Raw genomic sequence first — 18,217 nt, 5'->3', positions numbered from 1 at the left:
CCTATCTGCTGGAATGTTTGTCGAGAAGGTTTAATAGGCTATGGCAATCCCGCTGGCCTTGTTGTGGGTTTCTTGTGTTGTTGAAGGTCTCTGCAAGTTCTGGCCTTGTGGGTTACATCGGTGTTGAGGCATGGCCATAGGTAGGCAAACTGACTTATGAGTTGAAATACTCTTACTTACAGCTAGGGACTGAGCTTAGCCTAACTGAGCCCGAGCGTAGGCTGCGTATCGCCCAGAGTGTCGGCAACGTCAGCGATCAAGCGTGACCATAGGTCGGCAATCTCACCTGTGAGTTGAGTTACTGATTCACAGCTAGGGACCAATGAGTCTGATTGAGCGCGAGTGTCACTCGGCTGGACAGGCGGCCTTCTGGGCGGGTGGAGGGGAGCTTGCCTGATGTGCCCACCCCTTTAGCTACGTACGTCCTTGCTGTTGTTCTGTAATGTTTCGTTTTAGTACGGCAGATGCTACAGGTCTTAACAGCCATTTCTTCATTCAGACTAATTTCTGAATGGAGCTGATTATCAGCAGGACTCAGTTGAAGTGTTAGAGATACGGTAAAGGCGAGTAGCTTTGCAAGCAGGCATAAATTATCAATGGATCTGGATTTTTAAAAATACTAAAGGCAAGCAGAACGAGATTTGTGCGCAGATCACGATTGTGACATGCAAGCTTGGATCTCTTCTAAAGTCTAAATCGCGAACAGCTAGCTGGTCATTAGCCACACTAAAAGCTTCAGAACTAAAGACAGGATTTCATCGCATGTAGTATCCGTCAGAGCAGTTATGTAAGCAGGAAGACTGGAAAGAGCAGTTCCTACTACGTGTTGAGTACCATAACGCTACTCCGTAGTCTTGTCATACTCAGAGCTCAGGAGATGCTGTAACTCTCGCACGTGGTACTTCATGTTCATTAAGATGGCAGCTTGATGTTCGACGTGGTATTCGAAAGGTACGCATGCCAGTGTTGGCCTGCCCAGCCACATGCAGCGGCTTCGCATTGTAGGAGTTAGTGATTTTGCGTGCTTGCTGCACATGAGAAGCAAAAAGAAGGGTAGGTGCCACCTGTCCATCTTTTCTCTTTAGAAGTGCCAACTCAGCAACCGGTATCGCCAATGAAGCTTTGAACGTAAGGCATTTACGATTACGCGGAACGATGTCATGGTAGTCCACAAAAACGCTATATGAAGACTCTTGAATTACAGCCTAATTGGTGCGATTCTCGCCTACAGCGCACACATGGAAGTATTAGGCGACGAATTTCGCTACATAACTTGACTAACCATTTGCAATACTACGGAAAATATTTCATCGTTTAATAACGCTGCGGTGTGTATAATATAAAGTTAGTAAATCTGCCATTGTTTCTTTTTTCTTTTTTTTTTACTTTGCCTTGGTATAATTTCAAAATGTGTTTTTGCTTCGTTCTGCTTGCTGTGCTATACTGTTATACAAAGGACAAAAAAACACAGACACACATGTACGCAAACTTTCAACTGTTGATTGGCTCGATACAGATCTAAAAAAACACGTGAAATTTTGGAATCATTTTTCATGCTCAAAAATGACTCGGGAAACCACTTTCGTACACCTTCTGTGGCGTTGGGAGAATCAGCTCTTATATTCATAGGCGGATGTTTTATCTAGCCATACTTGTCATTCTTAAATCAGATGTGCATAGTTTTGCTTCTTTTTCGTCTTGTATTTTGCGATATTTATTATTTTACAGTCACCCTTCGTGTATATATTTTATGTGCAATAGCGAACAATAAACAGTTGAAAGTTTGCACACATTTGTGTCTGTGTTTCTTTTGTCCTCTGTGTTTCTTTTTTCACTTTTGTATAACAGTATAGCGCAGCAAGCATAACGATGCCATACCAACTAGCCCCAGTCAAAGCTTTATTGTTTTTGCTTCGTTGTTCTTTCCCGCAATGAAAATATCTGATTTTGTCAGCATTCAAGGGTCCCTTAGCAGGTTTGGATATTTAAAGCAGAAAAGCGCTCTGCCTACAGTCATGCGTTCATAATCATGTCTGCAAATTATTAAACCGATATATGTGCACGAAAAGGTTTTTTGAACGGAATACCGTGTGCCCTTGCTCTCGAAAAAAATTCACCTCTCTCCATGTGTAGAGGCGTCACCGGTGTCACCTGTACGGTATACGCGCCCGCTGCGGTGAAAAGCAACAGCCAGTATCAATGCGCACAGCTCGGGCATATCATATTGTGTACTAATTAGCCGCCGTAAACGCATCACACAGCAGGACAACACGGGAGAGGCAAAACTATGCACATTCGAAGCACTGCGGTAATTGACGTTATGCGAAGCAGTTTGTGGGCAGCTGGCTATCCAGCATCACTTGCGATTCTGCAGAGAGTCTTACCGGTGTTATGATTCTCCAGTGGGGGTAGTGACCTTCTGGCGTTACCTAGCCCGCTGCGATGAATCGCTTCGTGAAGTCAACAATGCGTCTCCCTCGGACAGACTACCGGCACCGCAAGGCGAGACACGCTTGGCGGACCGAGTACTGTTCCCTGGTTCGCTGTCGTCTTCACGGACTAATTGGAGCAAGAAAACTCCTAAAAAAGGGTGTTCTACGGCGTTCCCCCGCGGAATCCAGTAATCGTCACGGTCGTTTGACTGACACGGCAGCTAACTGCGGAGTCAGCTCAAGAACCAAGACGTGCCAGCTTAAGCGTGACAACCCCTGTCTAACGTCCCCACTCCTTTCGGTGCGTTCCGTGAAACAAAGGTGCGGGAGTGAGTGTTTGAACCCTCGCCCTCAAAGGCGAGTCCTTCAACAACTTTGGGCGCTCCGATTTGACCAAGGTTGTACGGCAGTTTCCATGGCATGGGGATCTAGGGAGCACAGAGGGGGTTTTAAGTAGCCGTTTTCGGTTCCCCAGTACTTCGTTTCAGTCATGCTAGACTGATGAAATATAACGTTCTCCGCTCTTCATGTAGATATTGTAAATAAATCTCGTACGCCTATTTCTCGATGAGAACAAGTTCCTCCCTTCAACAACGTCCTTAGCGTGGATGAGTCAGACAACGGCACGGGCCAGCTACCCCTTTTGACATGCGAGACCCCAACTCTTATACTGCATAAACAAGTGTGTTATGTGCGTGTGACGAGAGCATGTGTTTGAGGACACCAGCAAGAGGACGCTTAAAAAGAGGACAGAGGAGAGAGCGCTTTGAGGACCGAGCAAGACGACGATTTAAAATATTAGCCCGACTCGTGAGGTAAATGTATTATGGGCTGTCAACTACAATACGCTAGAAGGCAAGATAGGTATATTGCTCGCAATCGCTAGTCGTGGATGCATTGAGTAAGAGCTCCTGTCGTGGGCGACAGAGGCTGACACTCCTTGTAGAACCACTGCCTAGCCATAATTTCATTTGATCCCCTATCTCGCCTGGTACTTCGTCATTTTCGAAATTCTTGCAGCAGAACTTTCTCTGGACAGCGCTTTAAAAAAATTTCACAGTGAAGTCAAAATTTGATACAGGGCTTGTTGCGGGCCCTTGAATAACACTGGAAAGTGGTATTTTAGCATCTCTCGTAGAGACTTCCTTACATGTGATGTTGTCTTCCAGTCGTAGTTCGGCGGTTTTCCTGGATGCTCTTAGCTTTATGGTTTGTGCCCTGCAATAGAGACAACAGAAACAAACCAACGTGATTAAGATTACCATTGACAAATCAAACTTAAACTATGCGTTTAAACATTTATTTAACCTTATCGGTACTAAGTCGGTTACGGTCATTGACCATCGTGGTGTATTACCGGTGAAGTAGAAACACTGCTAGAAAAGTAAGTAACGAAATTGAACGCTCTGATGAGTGAAACTGTGACCAGAAAGAAAGGCAGCACAGTAGTGGCAAGCATAGTCAGCGGTCATAGCCTAAAAATCAAGAGGCTCATATCCGTCGGTTTTATTTACACTCGGCACCGTACGCTGCGGAGCAACCGATAGTGCTGGTTAACTAGATAGACAAAGTTATTCGCTTCGCTCTGGCAATCTGAATAGGCACTTCTGTTTTGAAATATCTATATGAAACATTTATAGAGGCTTATCGGGACTATACATAAGTCATAAGATAGAAGCCAGACATAAGTGAAGTGGTATAACCTAGTGTGCCTGCAACGCCGACAGGCAATTTCACGTTGCACTGGTGTGTGTACATATATATATATATATATTAGTTACAAAACGGCACTGAAAGTAAAACAGGTGGGAAGCGAGAGTGGAGAAAGAGGAGGACGACGTTGCTACTACAATTTCCACTGTGTTTTGAGCCTTCGTGATCAGTAAAGCAGCCCCTTAAACCTCTTTGGAGAATGAAACAGATTGGTGGAGGGGCTAAGACGAAGACAAATCCAACGACGGAAGCTCTACTCCCTGGACTTCGCCGCACTCGCTGCCTTGCCGGACTTCCGCCTTCGACGATCGAAATGATGTCCCAAGCCCAGGCAACTGATGCGGTGGGGGCAACTCGTACGGGTTCCTTGCCATACGACCGAGTGTCGCCAAACTTCGGCGGGACCTCAGGAGAAGACGTCGACGAGTGGCTCCAGAACTCCAAGCCGATGAGCAGAAGCAACGGCTGGGACTCGGCAGCGCAACTTAGTCATGTTGTGTTCTCGCTAACGCCGCTCTCCTGTGGTATGAAAACCACGAGGACCTGTTCACAACTTGGGATCGTTTTGTGGAGGAAGTGCAGAAGCGCTTCGGCGATTCTAACGCGAAGAAGAAGCAAGCGTAGCAGACATTGGCTCAGAGGGCACAGCTTCCAGGGTAAACATGTGCCCCATAGAAGAAATTTTGAAGTTGTGCAAAATAGTGAATCCCAGGATGCCTGACGAGGACAGCGTTGGACACATTATTAAGGGGATAGCCGAAGACGTGTACTATTTCCTGATTTGCAAAAAGAACCTGAACTCCGTGTCCGAAGCAATGCAGCACCGTCGCACATTTTAAACGCTGAGGATGCGACGAATAGCTCCAAAATTTGGCTGTCTGTCGAACGTCCCAACAAGGGACAGTGTCGACACAATGTCGCCTACTGACCTCTCGTCGATAATACGGCAGGTTGTGAGAGAAGAATTGCTTGGATGTCAGCAAATATCTCATTGCCCCGGTGAATTTCAGAACGCCTATGCAACATAAACAGAACGCACGCAAACACCGGCTGCTCTGGCCCGATGGCAGCCATCAGTTAACGCAGTACATGTCGTCGATGAATACCACGGAACACTGCGATCTGGGTACCCATATCGACCACCCCCCAATTACGAACACCGTTTTCACTCGTCGTATTTATCTCAACGAACGTCGCCTAGCTGGCTACCGTCCCCATGAAGAACGATACTACCATTCAATTCCTTCTGAGAGGCCTGGTTACTCCGACTGCCGCAGGTGTCTCGACCCCTTCCGGTGTGCTGCAGCCGTGGCGTCCCGGGCCACACCTCACGCTTTTGCAACTACCGACATTTATACCAGCGAGAGCCCTTGCACATGTCTTCCTAGCCTTTCAACCGCCCGTTCTCTACGACCACCCACCATGCACGCCTCCCGGTTTACGCTACCCCTCGCCAGCCTATGATCAAAGCTTGACGCCGCCACCAGCTCCCCGTGCTCCACGATCCCCATCGCCGCGGTGACGCATGCCTTCACCGCCGCCGGAAAACTAGTCGGTGTGGCCAATGGGGGTGAAGCCGCAAGATACCACGCACTACCGACAAATATACCCCCGTCAGTGTTTATGCTCAAGAAAAAAGTTCATATACTTGTTGATGGCGTACCTATCATGTAACTTGCGGATACAGGTGCGACAGTATCTGTGATGAGTGTTAAAGAGGCTTCTTGGACTGAAATCGATGTTTTCTCTAAGCCGTGGTGCGAGTTTCCGCGGTGTGAGCAGTGATGCGTTGTGTCCTGTGGGAGTCTGTACAGCGGACGTCTCTTTGTGAGGCAGTGTTTCCCACAGAATTCACGGTTATTACACGATCCACACATGACGTTATTCTGGGATTCGATTTTTTGTCGGAGTGTGGGGCAACTGTTGACTGTAGAAGTGGGCGTCTTTCCATCCGCGATAGTTTCCCAGCTCCGCTCTTGGTGAATTCATCACGTGATGAATGCATCTTTGTCGCTTGTAAGGACACGGTCGTTCCTGCATTGTCTGTTGTGTGCGTTCTAGTAACCTCTTCTAGAAAGGACCTTGCCATGTTCGATGCCACGCTGGAACCGATTCATTTGACTTGTGTGAAAAAAAGCATTTTAGTTCCCCATTACGTGGTGTCTGTAGTCGAAGGACGCGCAAGTGTGTGGGCAATTAACAGTTCAATGGAGCCTGCAATGTTGCGTCGTGGCATGAAACTCGCTGTATTTAAACTCGAATCCTCCACGACACCGGTTGCGCTTGTTGCTGCTACAGGCGAGAATGGACATCTAGAGTCTCGTGGTTCAGAAGATTCGCAACTTCTACAAATGATCAGCAAGCCACTTAGTCAAGACGAACGTCATTCACTCCTGGGCGTTCTCTCCAAGCACTCGAAAGTGTTCAACTTTTCGAAAAGCAGCAAAATGCCTCTAATTTCAGCGTCTCGAATACGTCATCGGAACAACACTGCTTCGGCGCATGCCATATGGCAGAAACCTGACAGAATGGCACCGTCAGAGTGCAGCAGAATCAACGAGCAAGTGCAAGAGATGCTAGGAAAGGGAGTAATTCAAGAATCGGCAAGTCCCCGGGCCGCTCCCATCGTTCTTGTGAAGAAGAAAGATGGTACGTGGAGATTCCGCGTTGATTACAGCCAACTGAATTCTGCTACCAAGAAACACATCTATCCGCTGCCCGTATTGATGACGCTATCGACTGTCTGCATACCGCTTCCTACTTTTCTTCCGTGGATCTGAGAGCAGGTTAATGGCAAATTCCGATGCACCCAGGGGCATGGAAAAGACGGCATTCGTTACGTCTGACGGGTTGTAATAATTCAACGTCATGCCGTTCGGATTGTGCAATGCACAGGCGACATCGATTCATGGATGATATTCTGCACGGTTTGAAATGACAGATTTGTATGTGCTATCTTGATAATATCGTCATTTTTAGACGCACCATTCAGGAGCACAACACTCGTCTCGCTGTTGTAATCGACTGTATCGAAAAGGCTGGTCTTGAGCTGAATTTCCCGAAAATATTCCATTTTGGCGAGTGCCAAAGTGGGGTGTTAGGACATCTCGTCGATAAAGATGACATTAGACCCGACCCACAGAAGACAGCAGCCGTTGAACTATTCGAGCAACCTAAATCTGTCAAACAGCTTTGTAGCTTCGTAGGGATCTGCTCATATTTCCGGTGGTTCATACCTGGTTTCGCGGATGTCGCTGACCCTTTGACGAATCTTCTGCGTAAGAACACTCCGTTTCAGTTGACCCCCGAGTGTGAAGCCACTTTTCGCCAGCTGAAGTTTTTGTTAACTTCACAGCCAATGCTCCGGCACTTCGATCCTTCGTCACCAACGGAGATCCACAGAGACGCAAGTGGCGTCGGCACCGGTACTGTTCTCGTTAAGCGCTGTAGCAACAACGAACGTACGCAACGCAACGTACGTAACGATCGCGTTTGCAAGCCGTTCTTTAAGCAAGCCTGTACGGAACTACACTGTGACCGAACAAGAATGCCTAGCAGTAGTATTTGCCGTGCAGTGGTTTCGCTCGTACGTCTATGGTCGCCCGTGCACCATCGTCACAGATCACCACGCTCTGTATGGTATGAAGAACTTCATTTAGGTCCTGAGGGATCAATCTGGGACTCATGCGGGCCGCTCCCACATCGGTACAGCGAGGTTAATCATCGTGACCCATCCGGTCACCTCGCGCGATGGGCCCTTCGTCTACAGAAACATGTGTTCCCTATTTCGTACAAGAGTGGCCGTCGGCACGCTGACGCGGACTGCCTCTCTAGGGTGCCACTATGTACGACGGATTGAGAAGCCGACAACTTTGACCACCTTATCGCTTCCCTGTCACCTGACATTCCCGATGCCTTGACATTCACCGCAGAGCAGCGCAAAGACCCAAGCTTGAATGCTCTCTTCTCTGCCACACAAGGGCCTATAACCGGAGGTTGATTTTGCTTCCGAAATGGTCTTCTTCACAAGAGGAACTTCTCAACCACGGCGCCTGCTTTCTACAGGCGGTTCCGGAGTCTCTTTACACATCTGTTCGGCGCGTTACGCTCGATGACCCAACCTCAGGTCACTTAAGGGCTGCGCGAACATTTAGTCGCACCAAAGAAGATTATACTGTCCTCAAATGCACAAAACAATTGACACCTACGTGGCTATTTGTATACAGTGTCAGAACCACAAGCGACCTACCTCAGCTCCAGTCGGTAACCTGCAGCCAGTAAAGCCCCCCGTTTCCCTTTTGAAAAAGTCGGCATAGATCTGATCGGACCGTTTCCGCATTCTTCAAGAGGAAACCGGTGGATCATTCTGTGTACTGACTACCTGACGCGGTACTGTGAGATAGCAGCTCTATCCTCCACCACTGCAGCCCAGGTTTCCCAGTTTTTGTTGCATTCAATCATACTCCGACACGGGCCGGCTCGCGTGAGAGTAAGTGACCGTGGTCGCCAATTTATTGCCGATATTGTGGAAGAATTACTGCGTTCGTGTGCCGCTGCGTTCCGACACTCAACAGCTTATCATTCACAAACTAATAGGCCCACCGAGCGCACAAACCAAACATTGATAAAGATGCTATCAATGTACGTCGCTTCACACCAGAAGAACTGGGATGAAGTATTACCGTTCGCGACGTGCGCTTTCAACTCTGCGAAGCACAAAACGACTGGTTTCAGCCCTTTCTTCCTTGTTTACGCGCGCCCACCTCGTCATACGCTGGTCACTATCTTTTCTTTTGTTCTCCATGACGATTTGTCTATCGCGGACACATTGTGTCGTGCAGAAGAGGCTCGTCGACCTGCGATTGGTTACGTACACTGGCCGCGCAAGGCCACTCTAAAACATGCTATGACAGTCACCTCCAACATGTTACCTATGTTCTCAGTGACCTCGTGTGGCTGTGGACTCGTTATCTCTGATCGTCTAAGCGAGGTGAATTACACGATTAAACGTCTCACTTCCTATTGGCGCTGTTCACGCAAGACTGAGGTGACGCATGTTGCCCGCCTGAAGCCGTTTACATCCTCGAAGCAGGAGTGACTCGCCCGAGGGCTTCGTCTGGTAGAGGAGGAATGTTACAAATGGTCACAACAAGTAAAATACGCGGGAAGCGAGAGTGGAGAAAGAGGGGGACGACGTTGCTCCTACGATTTTCACGGTGTTTGGTGCCTTGGTGATCAATAAAGCAGCCCCTTAACCCTCTTCGGAGACCGTAACAATACATACATATAGGCTGATACCATAGTTTTCGGAATTCTCCTCCCGAAGGTACAAGAGGGAAGTACACTTAAAGACTGCAGCAGTATGATGGAAATCGCAGTGTGCACGTGATCTACAGTCTGCAAGCTTCTGGGAAGTCTGCTCTGCCACACTCGGCTATACGGGGCGGCCAAAGCATTGCTCATAGTGATGCCAGACCGTGTGGAACCCAACGGCCAATAGTCAACAGCGACCCAGCGTCTGAAAGTCAAGAGCAGAGACGATAAAGGCTGTCGAGTGAAAGTGCTCGCGGAGCTCGGATGCTGCAATAGCGAAATACCAGACGAAGGTCAGAGGGGTCTGCTCCTCGGGCACTGTTTGTACGTGCGGTGCATTGCGTGACGTGTACTACTAGCGTAAACTACCAGACAAAGGTGGCAGAAGGCGCTTCGTTCCTCTGTGCGGCGCTTGTGAATGTAGGAGTATTTGAAGCCTTATCCTTTGGCGTGGCGCTCAGCTCGGAATATCAGGCCTCACTACGGGCTCTGTCCATTTCGCTGGCCGAAGAGGCGCCACACAGCGGGTTTTGTAAGAGCTGAGTTAGGAGTACCACGGGGCTCGCCCCCACCTGTTGTAGTGACCTCGAGTCCCGGGCGAAAACGGCTGCCGAACCGATAGGGCATTGAGTTCCTGTCATGATGTTTGTAACAAACGACGCTGAAGGGAGCATGACATAAGGCGGGCTCAACGTCCGATATACGAGGGCACCGAAGGTAAGATCTGCCAGGTGAAAATGACCGCACACGCCGGATGCCGCAGCCGAGAGATGCCGAAGCATGGTCAACAGGAACCCGTTCCTCGAGCCTTTTCTCTGCAAGCGGCGTGCGCTGCAACGTTAGCCGTGCGCGTGGGCAGCAGGCTCAGTATTGCGGTGGTGCCAGTGGCCACAGGAAACGTACCGTAGCCGAAACAAAGCCCGAATGGCGCTTACCTAGTGAACGCGCAGAGCTAATGGCCCAAGTTTCGCATAAACCGCAGATTGGGCCCAAGGTGTTCCTACAGAATATTGAAGATGTCACACAAAATATGATTGAGTCACGTACCTGAAGCAGGGTTTGGTTACGGGCTAGTTGGTAAAAAATTAAATTAGATTATGGGGTTTTACGTGCCAAAACCACTTCCTGATTATGAGGCACGCCGTAGTAGAGGACCCCGGAAATTTCGACCACCTCGGGTTCTTTAACGTGCACCTAAATCTAAGTACACGGGTTTTTTCGCATTTCGCCCCCATCGAAATGCGGCCGCCATTGCCGGGCTTCGATCCCACGACCTCGCGCTCAGCAGCCCAACACCATAGCCACTGAGCAACCACGGCGGGTTGGGCTAGTTGGTAATCCATTGCAAACATGACTTACAGCGCGTGCATAAACAGAGGGCCAACAGGAACGACGAAGACAAGCGCTGACTTCCAAGTGATCTTTATTTTGAGTCGCACGCATATATACCAACACAGCCAAGACAAAAGAGCCCCCTCATCAAAGCACAACACCGGCACGAGTACGCATTCCAAACTTCAAAGGAACCATGACCACCTCCTTAAGATGGACGACCGCGCATGTGCGACCTGAGAAAAGGAAGTTCTTTATCTGTTACTGCAATTGACGGCTTACTAACCGAATCACCTGCAGCGATCGCTGCTGCTTCAATGATAAGGCTAGTGTTTTCATTAGGATGCCTAGCTAAGATACTGTTACAGCGGAATACAGCCGCAATAAAATTGTGCGCAATCAACACCTAGGAATCCTTCTCGCCCCTTGCGACTTTATTGCTATGTTCTTGCAATCTTACATTTAGACATCTACCTGCCTATCCTACATAAGACCGACCGCATTTCATGAGTATCTTGTACACTACACTTTTCGAATGATCTGTATACTTTTTCCTGTGATTGATACTGCAACGTTACGTAGCAACAGGACTAGTCCTAATGCAAAGCTGTGCACGTTTTCTAGGCGCAGAGAAAACAACATCGATACCTGTTTATTTCCTATTTTCTTAAGTTTGTGAGAGATCCCATGAACGTACGGGATACCAGCTGTTTTTTTTTCTTCGATAATATACCTGAGGCTCAATGATGTGAGCATCAGTGCTTAACCTGCGACGTAACTTCTCCGAGACTAAGACAAGAAGGGTGCTAGGGTACCCTTCTTGTCATGAGTACTTCAACCCTGCCGCCCTCAGCCGTGCACTGTGTATGCACGCGCTGTAAGCCATGTTCACGTACCTACTCAGCTCGAGAGCACAGCACCGGGATCCATACACCGCGATACGGGGGGCGGGTCAACGCGCGTCTCCTAATCTAGCCAGGCCATGGCGGCGCATGGCTGTCCGCAACGCTGAGCGCGTAAACCACCTGCGTCCAATCTTGGAGGTAATACCCGGGGGGCGCAAAGTCTCAGCGTCACGACATGGCTTGTCACTTCATGTGCACTATCTTCCCGCGCACCCAGTGCTGCAGATCGCGTAATCTCACGTTTCGGGGTCACGTCAAAGTGAGAGACAGCAGAAGCGTTTTCTCCCTTCTGCTTGCGCTCTCCATTGCATCAGCGTTCTGACAGCGAGTGTTCGCGGTCATCGAGTGATCGCGGTCATCGAGTGAGATCTGGTCAAGTTTGCCTATGCTCCCGTGACACCACGTAAGTAATATAATTCGCAAGCGAATGTTTAGTGCAATTTACACGACCGATAGAACTACGAATATTATTTCGTGTAGTCTAATATTTTGTTGTCACAGCCAATGCTTCGCTGTCGGGCAATGCTGCGAATTTTTTTAGGAGACCCATGTGGGTCAAGGGGGCAGATTCGAATATTGCAACGACAAGGTAATTAAAATTGCAAGTCCTCTAATAAAATTATTGACAGTGTTAGCGAGTTTTGAACATAGCTAATGACCAGCATAGAGTATAGTTGCCCACTTACATATGTAGAGAACTCACTTGTAAACTTTGAAAATTGGAGGTAATTTAAGTTGTGATAGGACCACTGGAATTTGTGGGTATAGCAATCACCCTAAAGCATGCTGACCTCATCATTATTATAATTTATGTGTCCCACAAAAAGTGCTACGAGAACACTAAACTCATTCAGTGGCACATCGAATTTGGAAACGCGTTTGTCAGGATAAATGTTCAGTTGGAAAGCACTCATTTTGTGGTTCCATGTAGAATTTGTAACTGCGCTCCTCCGAGAAATGCCCTTATAGGACTGCAAAAGTGCTGTTGCTAGGCATTTACTCGCTACACAGTTAGGTGTATTTATTTTCAGTCTTCTACTAACTATGACCGAATAATTTTCTTTCGTATTCCTTACAGGAGCCAATGCCAAGAGCATAGTTTGCTGTGGGTGTTCAATGCTTCACACACAGGATCCCGACATTGTTGCTGTTGCTCGTATACATTAAATAAGCGGCTCTTTATTTCATTCCCGGTGCTTCCTACCGCTATCTTTGCTGCGTTGAGCCCTCTTTGTCCTTTTTCGGGTGTCATCACCACGGGCTTTCTTACTACCACTGAATTTATTGCATCTTCATTTCCAACAAGATGACGTCCTTTGCAAAATGTACTACCTTCATTGAATCAGTATGGTGACAATAAGCTTGCAGCTCAATTCGCAGAGCAGTTCACTGAAGGTCTGCAAGTCCAAAGCTTCATTTCACGTTGGGCCATCCTAATAAGTTTTCTATTGTCAGTTTCTTGGCTGTGACGAATAGTCCCTCAGGAGACTGGGCAAGGTGAGCGTAAATGTGCAATATCTGCGACACCCCATGAATGGCGAATATAACCAAACTTTGGCTTAAGTGTCTTTCATGCTGCCGATAAACATTCCGTATTTAACGCCACCTTAAGGAGAAAGTAAATATGCAATAGAAATTAAGAGTGCTTTCTTTGCTGTTCATATTTATTTAAAGGCACCATCAGCTGAATGGATACGAATTAGTGGACTATCATTGCAATGAGCGGTCTTTCATGTCACTAATTGATGATTTAAATGTTTAATGTCGCGATAAGCGGCGGCCTCCTTCTTTTTGCCTAGTGTGGGTGACAAGGAACACTGATGGAAATGAAAAAAGGCAAGAGCACTTTAGCGTTCCCGTGAGCTCACAAAATTTGATATATTCATATAACTTATAAAGGCTGATATCAAAGATGTATTTTGCATTGATAATCACACAGATTCGGTTCGCAGTTCGCAGTGGTATTATTTTCGACTATATTTAAGAACAGGCGCGGGTACCGATGCTAAACACTCCCCGCGGCGCGTATGTTTCCCACTTTGGGTGCACGCGACATTGTGCATTTGTCGTGTACATATTATTGAAGAAGGACATACTACTGAGTGCATAGTTATTGGTACAATTTGCCCACATGGCCTAACTTAGCATCTAGCGCATAGCATATTGCGTAACTTGCTATCTGGATGGATATATTAGGATTTAGTAAAAAAAGAAGCACACTCATTCATGAAATCTTTGTGGGTTACTGATGTTGGCAGCCAAGGTAGTTGTGAGGAATATAGTCAACGCAGTCAGATACAGTGCTGTGTAATTTTCGAGCTTACATGTGAATTTATTGGCGAGGGTGTGTCCGAGGAATGTCCATGTATGTATATATATATATATATATATATATATATATATATATATGGTTCACACCAGCAAAAGCTCAAGCCCCTCGACTGTCCCTAATCTTCTCGCTCATTTTTAGCCATGACAAACACAATCGCGTTGTACTCCAGTCTGTGTAAGATGGGGACGCATTCTCAAATGGTCACTTTCGGCGATATCACTTTCAGTGCGCGCGTATTGGCTGCTCTAGTAAGAGCAGATGAGGTGATTGGCTGGTTAAGCACTACGTCATGCGAAAGGAATAGTACCGCCGAAAATGATCGTCTGAAAATGGGGAATACTTCCGCTGTAGTGCTTAGCAGGGTGCGTCAACATAAGCAAATGTCACTGTGTAGTCCACCAGATTAGGTACATCAAACCGACTATTCAGAACTGCACGAAGGAATGCCAAACTTACTTGCGACGCTTTCTGCTGCTCGAAAGGTCGGTCATGAAGAAAAGCACGAAGACCGCGGAGAGAAAAACAGTTTTCGCCACGAAGTGCATACTTCTATCTTGAAGTTACCACAAGGAGAATACGAATTGGTTAGTTCATGCATCTATATATGACTATATCCTCCCAATTTCTTTTGGCCACATTCTCATCGTCGCTCTAGCACAAACCGCCTTCTACGATGACATTTTGATAGCTGGCGCTGCTGCTGATGAAGAGTGAAGCTGGCTGAGTGAATTCTCGCAAGCGCGAACAAGACGCTCTCTGTAGGCACGTTTCGTTGCGCAAACCTCCATGTGCACCAGGCACTACAGAAGTGTCGAGCACGTCACTGTCGTTAGTCTGTCTGTTGTACGCATTTAGAAAGCCTTTTGTCGCTCCTTCCCTATCATGCGAGAGTTGAGTTACGGCCTAGCTCGACACGGCTGGCACACCCTTTGACTGCGACGGTTGCGTGGCTCATAGTTCCCTCGCGTTATCAAGTGGGCTAGAAGAAAGGTCGTACATCATAGCAAGGCGGTGAGCACAACCCAGGCGTTTTAGCATTCTATTGCTACGTTCAGTCTTACGGTGGTTTGAAAAGCCGCACACAGCCCTCGCGCCAACGAAACTTTTGAAAGGTCATAAAAACCGCGCTGCATCGTGCGGTTGAAACTGACAATGTTTTCTGTTCATTTGATGCTCCACACATCTTTTCCCTCGTCTTTTAATCACTGTGTCTTACCTTTCGTGTAAAAGCTAAATAGCATGTGTATGCGGGGCTAATTCTCGCAAATTAAAAGCCACAGACACGCGTACCTGCCCACTCACATCCACGTAGAGCGCAATATCAGCATCCTAGACTCGACAATACAAAGCCCTTGGATGACAAGCAGCACAACGTAGGTTGCATCCCATTAATACTTGCCGGGAAGCAGGTTGATTTATCTCCGGGGAGAACCTTCGTTCATGGACGGTATTCTACGATGCCAAGCGAGCTCTACAATTCATTGTCTGAGTCATGAGACGAGGCCCTTTCATATATTAGCTCTAGAAATCGCAAAGCCTGCCGACCTTTTGCAACGAAATGGCCACGATATCACATTTCAGTGGATATGTTCATGGTGTGGCGTGTTCGGGAATTAGCAAGCAGACACAGAAGCAATGGTAGCCTTGAACGATGCCACTGAAGTACATGTTGTGAACGGACACGAACGCCGTACTTAGTTGTGTCATCCACAACTCAACTGAACCCAACGAGATCAACGCCATGGAAGACTGCACAAGTGATACCCAGCAATGAAGTTCCCTGTGCACCCGCCCCCATGTGAAATTAAACGGAAACCAAAGTGTGGTGCATCTGATTCGCCTTAGTGCCACGTTCACCAAGCGTTATGTAGTGACACTGGTGAAAATTACGAACACTGTCAAGAGCGAGAAACACTTGCATAATTGTTTCGTGTTTGATCGAAGTGCGCGCGAGAGCGATATTTATTTATTTATTTATTTATTTATTTATTTATTTATTTATTTATTTATTTATTTAGTTAGTTAGTTAGTTAGCTAGTTGGTTAGTTAGTTAGTTAGTTGGTTAGTTAGTTATTAGTTAGTTAGTTAGTTAGTTAGTTAGTTAGTTAGTTAGTTAGTTAGTTAGTTAGTTAGTTAGTTAGTTAGTTAGTTAGTTAGTTAGTTAGTTAGTTAGTTAGTTAGTTAGTTAGTTAGTTAAAAATCCCTACTTTGGAATTGCTACAGAAGCGGGCTCACATACGAGAGGTATACAATTCAGTTCAAACAGGTATACTATCCAGTGAAGACCAAACGTACAATGAGGCATGCAATGAAAAATTACAAACACTTGTTTTGGCGTGCACACAAAAAAAAGGAGCTTTTCCTTTTACAAAATAGGCGTAAAACGAACATAAATTAAAGGAACTTTGTTATTGGCTCAAAATCAAGAATGGAAAGAATGAAACGGCCGTGAATACGAACTCAGAGTTTGGCTTGTAGAAAGCACCGACTCCCCTGTGAGCTGAACGAAGCTTTCCAGTGCATCCTGCGATGTTACATGGCACCCGCCGTGGTTGCGCAGTGGCTATGGTGTAGGGCTGCTGGGCACAAGGTCGCGGGATCGAATCCCGGCCGCATTTCGATGGGGGCGAAATGCGAAAACACCCGTGTACTTAGATTTAGGTGCATGTTAAAGATCACCAGGTGGTCAAAATTTGCGGAGTTCTCCACTACGGCGTGCCTCATTTTCAGAAAGTGGTTTTGGCATGTAAAATGCCATAATTTAATTTCATTAATTTACGTTACACGGCTATTCAGTGCGTTGCGATTGCGCACAGCTCGGGGGAAAAATAATAATCAATATACACAAGATAAATAATAAATATAATATATTATAATTAAATTATAAATAATACGCAAGAGTATTCGTCAAGCGTAAATTCATGTTTGTGTCGTGTTTCTCTCGAACGACTAAAATTGAAATAAGTGGTAGGATTTATCTTCAGCATATTATGAACTAATAAATATAAATACTTCGTTCTATGAAGGGTTGCGTGGCTCGACAAGGTGGCAAGGCGAGTGCGTGAAATCACTTCCGTGGGTGAATAGGTACGCCGATACCTGTTGCAGATAAAGCGAACCGCTTTCCGTTGAAGGAAAAAACCAGTCAAAAAAACACAAAGGGCAAGAGGAGAGGTTGACACCACAACGACGGCTTTGACTGGTTTTTTTCCTTCAAGTATGTACCAAATGGCCCAGATTTCAACCCTTCCGTTTTCCGTTGCACCGACTCAAGCATCATTATAATCGTTTTGTAGAAACAGATACCAGACGACGTTCGAATATTCTAGTATTGCTAGGATAAGAACCTTATAAGCGAGCAGTTTGGGCTCATGTGTAGAATAGCGCAGGGCACGCTTTAAAAAAAATAGTCTGTTCATAGCTTTTTTGGTGATATACTGCACATCAGAACTTGAATCGAGCCCATGTGAGATAGTTACGCCGAAGTGTTTCTTCTTCCTTTTGGTTTCAAGAATGACGTTGCCGCAGCAATAAGAGCAGTTAAGCTTTGATTTATCTTTTGTCACTGACCCTGATACAGTTATTTCTGAAGTTATAGCCATTTGCCAACAATTGCACCACTGTACGACGTTGTTGAGCGCCGTGTTCAACCTTGCCTGGTCTGCGGGAGAGTTTATTTGCTGATAATAATAATATATGGGGTTTTACGTGCCAAAACCACTTTCTGATTATGAGGCACGCCGTAGTGGAGGGCTCCGGAAATTTCGACCACCTGGGGTTCTTTAACGTGCACCTAAATATAAGTACACGGGTGTTTTCGCATTTCGCCCCCATCGAAATGCGGCCGCCGTGGCCGGGATTCGATCCCGCGACCTCGTGCTCTGCAGCCCAACACCATAGCCACTGAGCAACCACGGCGGGTTATTTGCTGATAGAATACGTAGTCGTCTGCGAACAAACGTATATGGACATCGACGTGGTGTGCTATGCCATTTATAAATAGGAGGAATAAAAATGGTGTCAGCAGTGAGCCCTGCGGAAGGCCAGAAACAACCGAGACGGTATCAGAAGCGTGGTCTTTGTACTGTACAAACTGCTGGCGCTCAGATAGGTAGTCGCCTATCCATCTAACGATAGGCCTTCATGCATATAATTTAGTCTCCGCGATTGCCCACATCAATCGGAGACCA

General features: G+C 46.9%; 1 protein-coding gene across 1 annotated transcript in view; it reads right to left on the bottom strand.

Moving 5' to 3' along the window:
* Nucleotides 1-14,730, bottom strand: part of LOC126547722 (uncharacterized) — a 28,328-nt gene extending 13,598 nt beyond the window's left edge. The window contains exons 1-2 of the mRNA XM_050195684.3: nucleotides 14,484-14,730; nucleotides 3,583-3,650 (exon numbers count right to left, since the gene is read on the bottom strand). Of these exons, the coding sequence (XP_050051641.2) occupies nucleotides 3,583-3,650; nucleotides 14,484-14,572 (157 nt within the window). The 5' untranslated portion in view covers nucleotides 14,573-14,730. The remainder of the gene's footprint in view (nucleotides 1-3,582; nucleotides 3,651-14,483) is intronic.
* Between the last annotated feature and the right edge of the window lie 3,487 nt (nucleotides 14,731-18,217).

Source organism: Dermacentor andersoni, chromosome 1 (assembly GCF_023375885.2).
Source record: "Dermacentor andersoni chromosome 1, qqDerAnde1_hic_scaffold, whole genome shotgun sequence".
In the NCBI taxonomy this organism is placed as follows: Eukaryota; Metazoa; Arthropoda; class Arachnida; order Ixodida; family Ixodidae; genus Dermacentor; species Dermacentor andersoni.
This window is presented reverse-complemented; position numbering and strand designations above follow the sequence as displayed.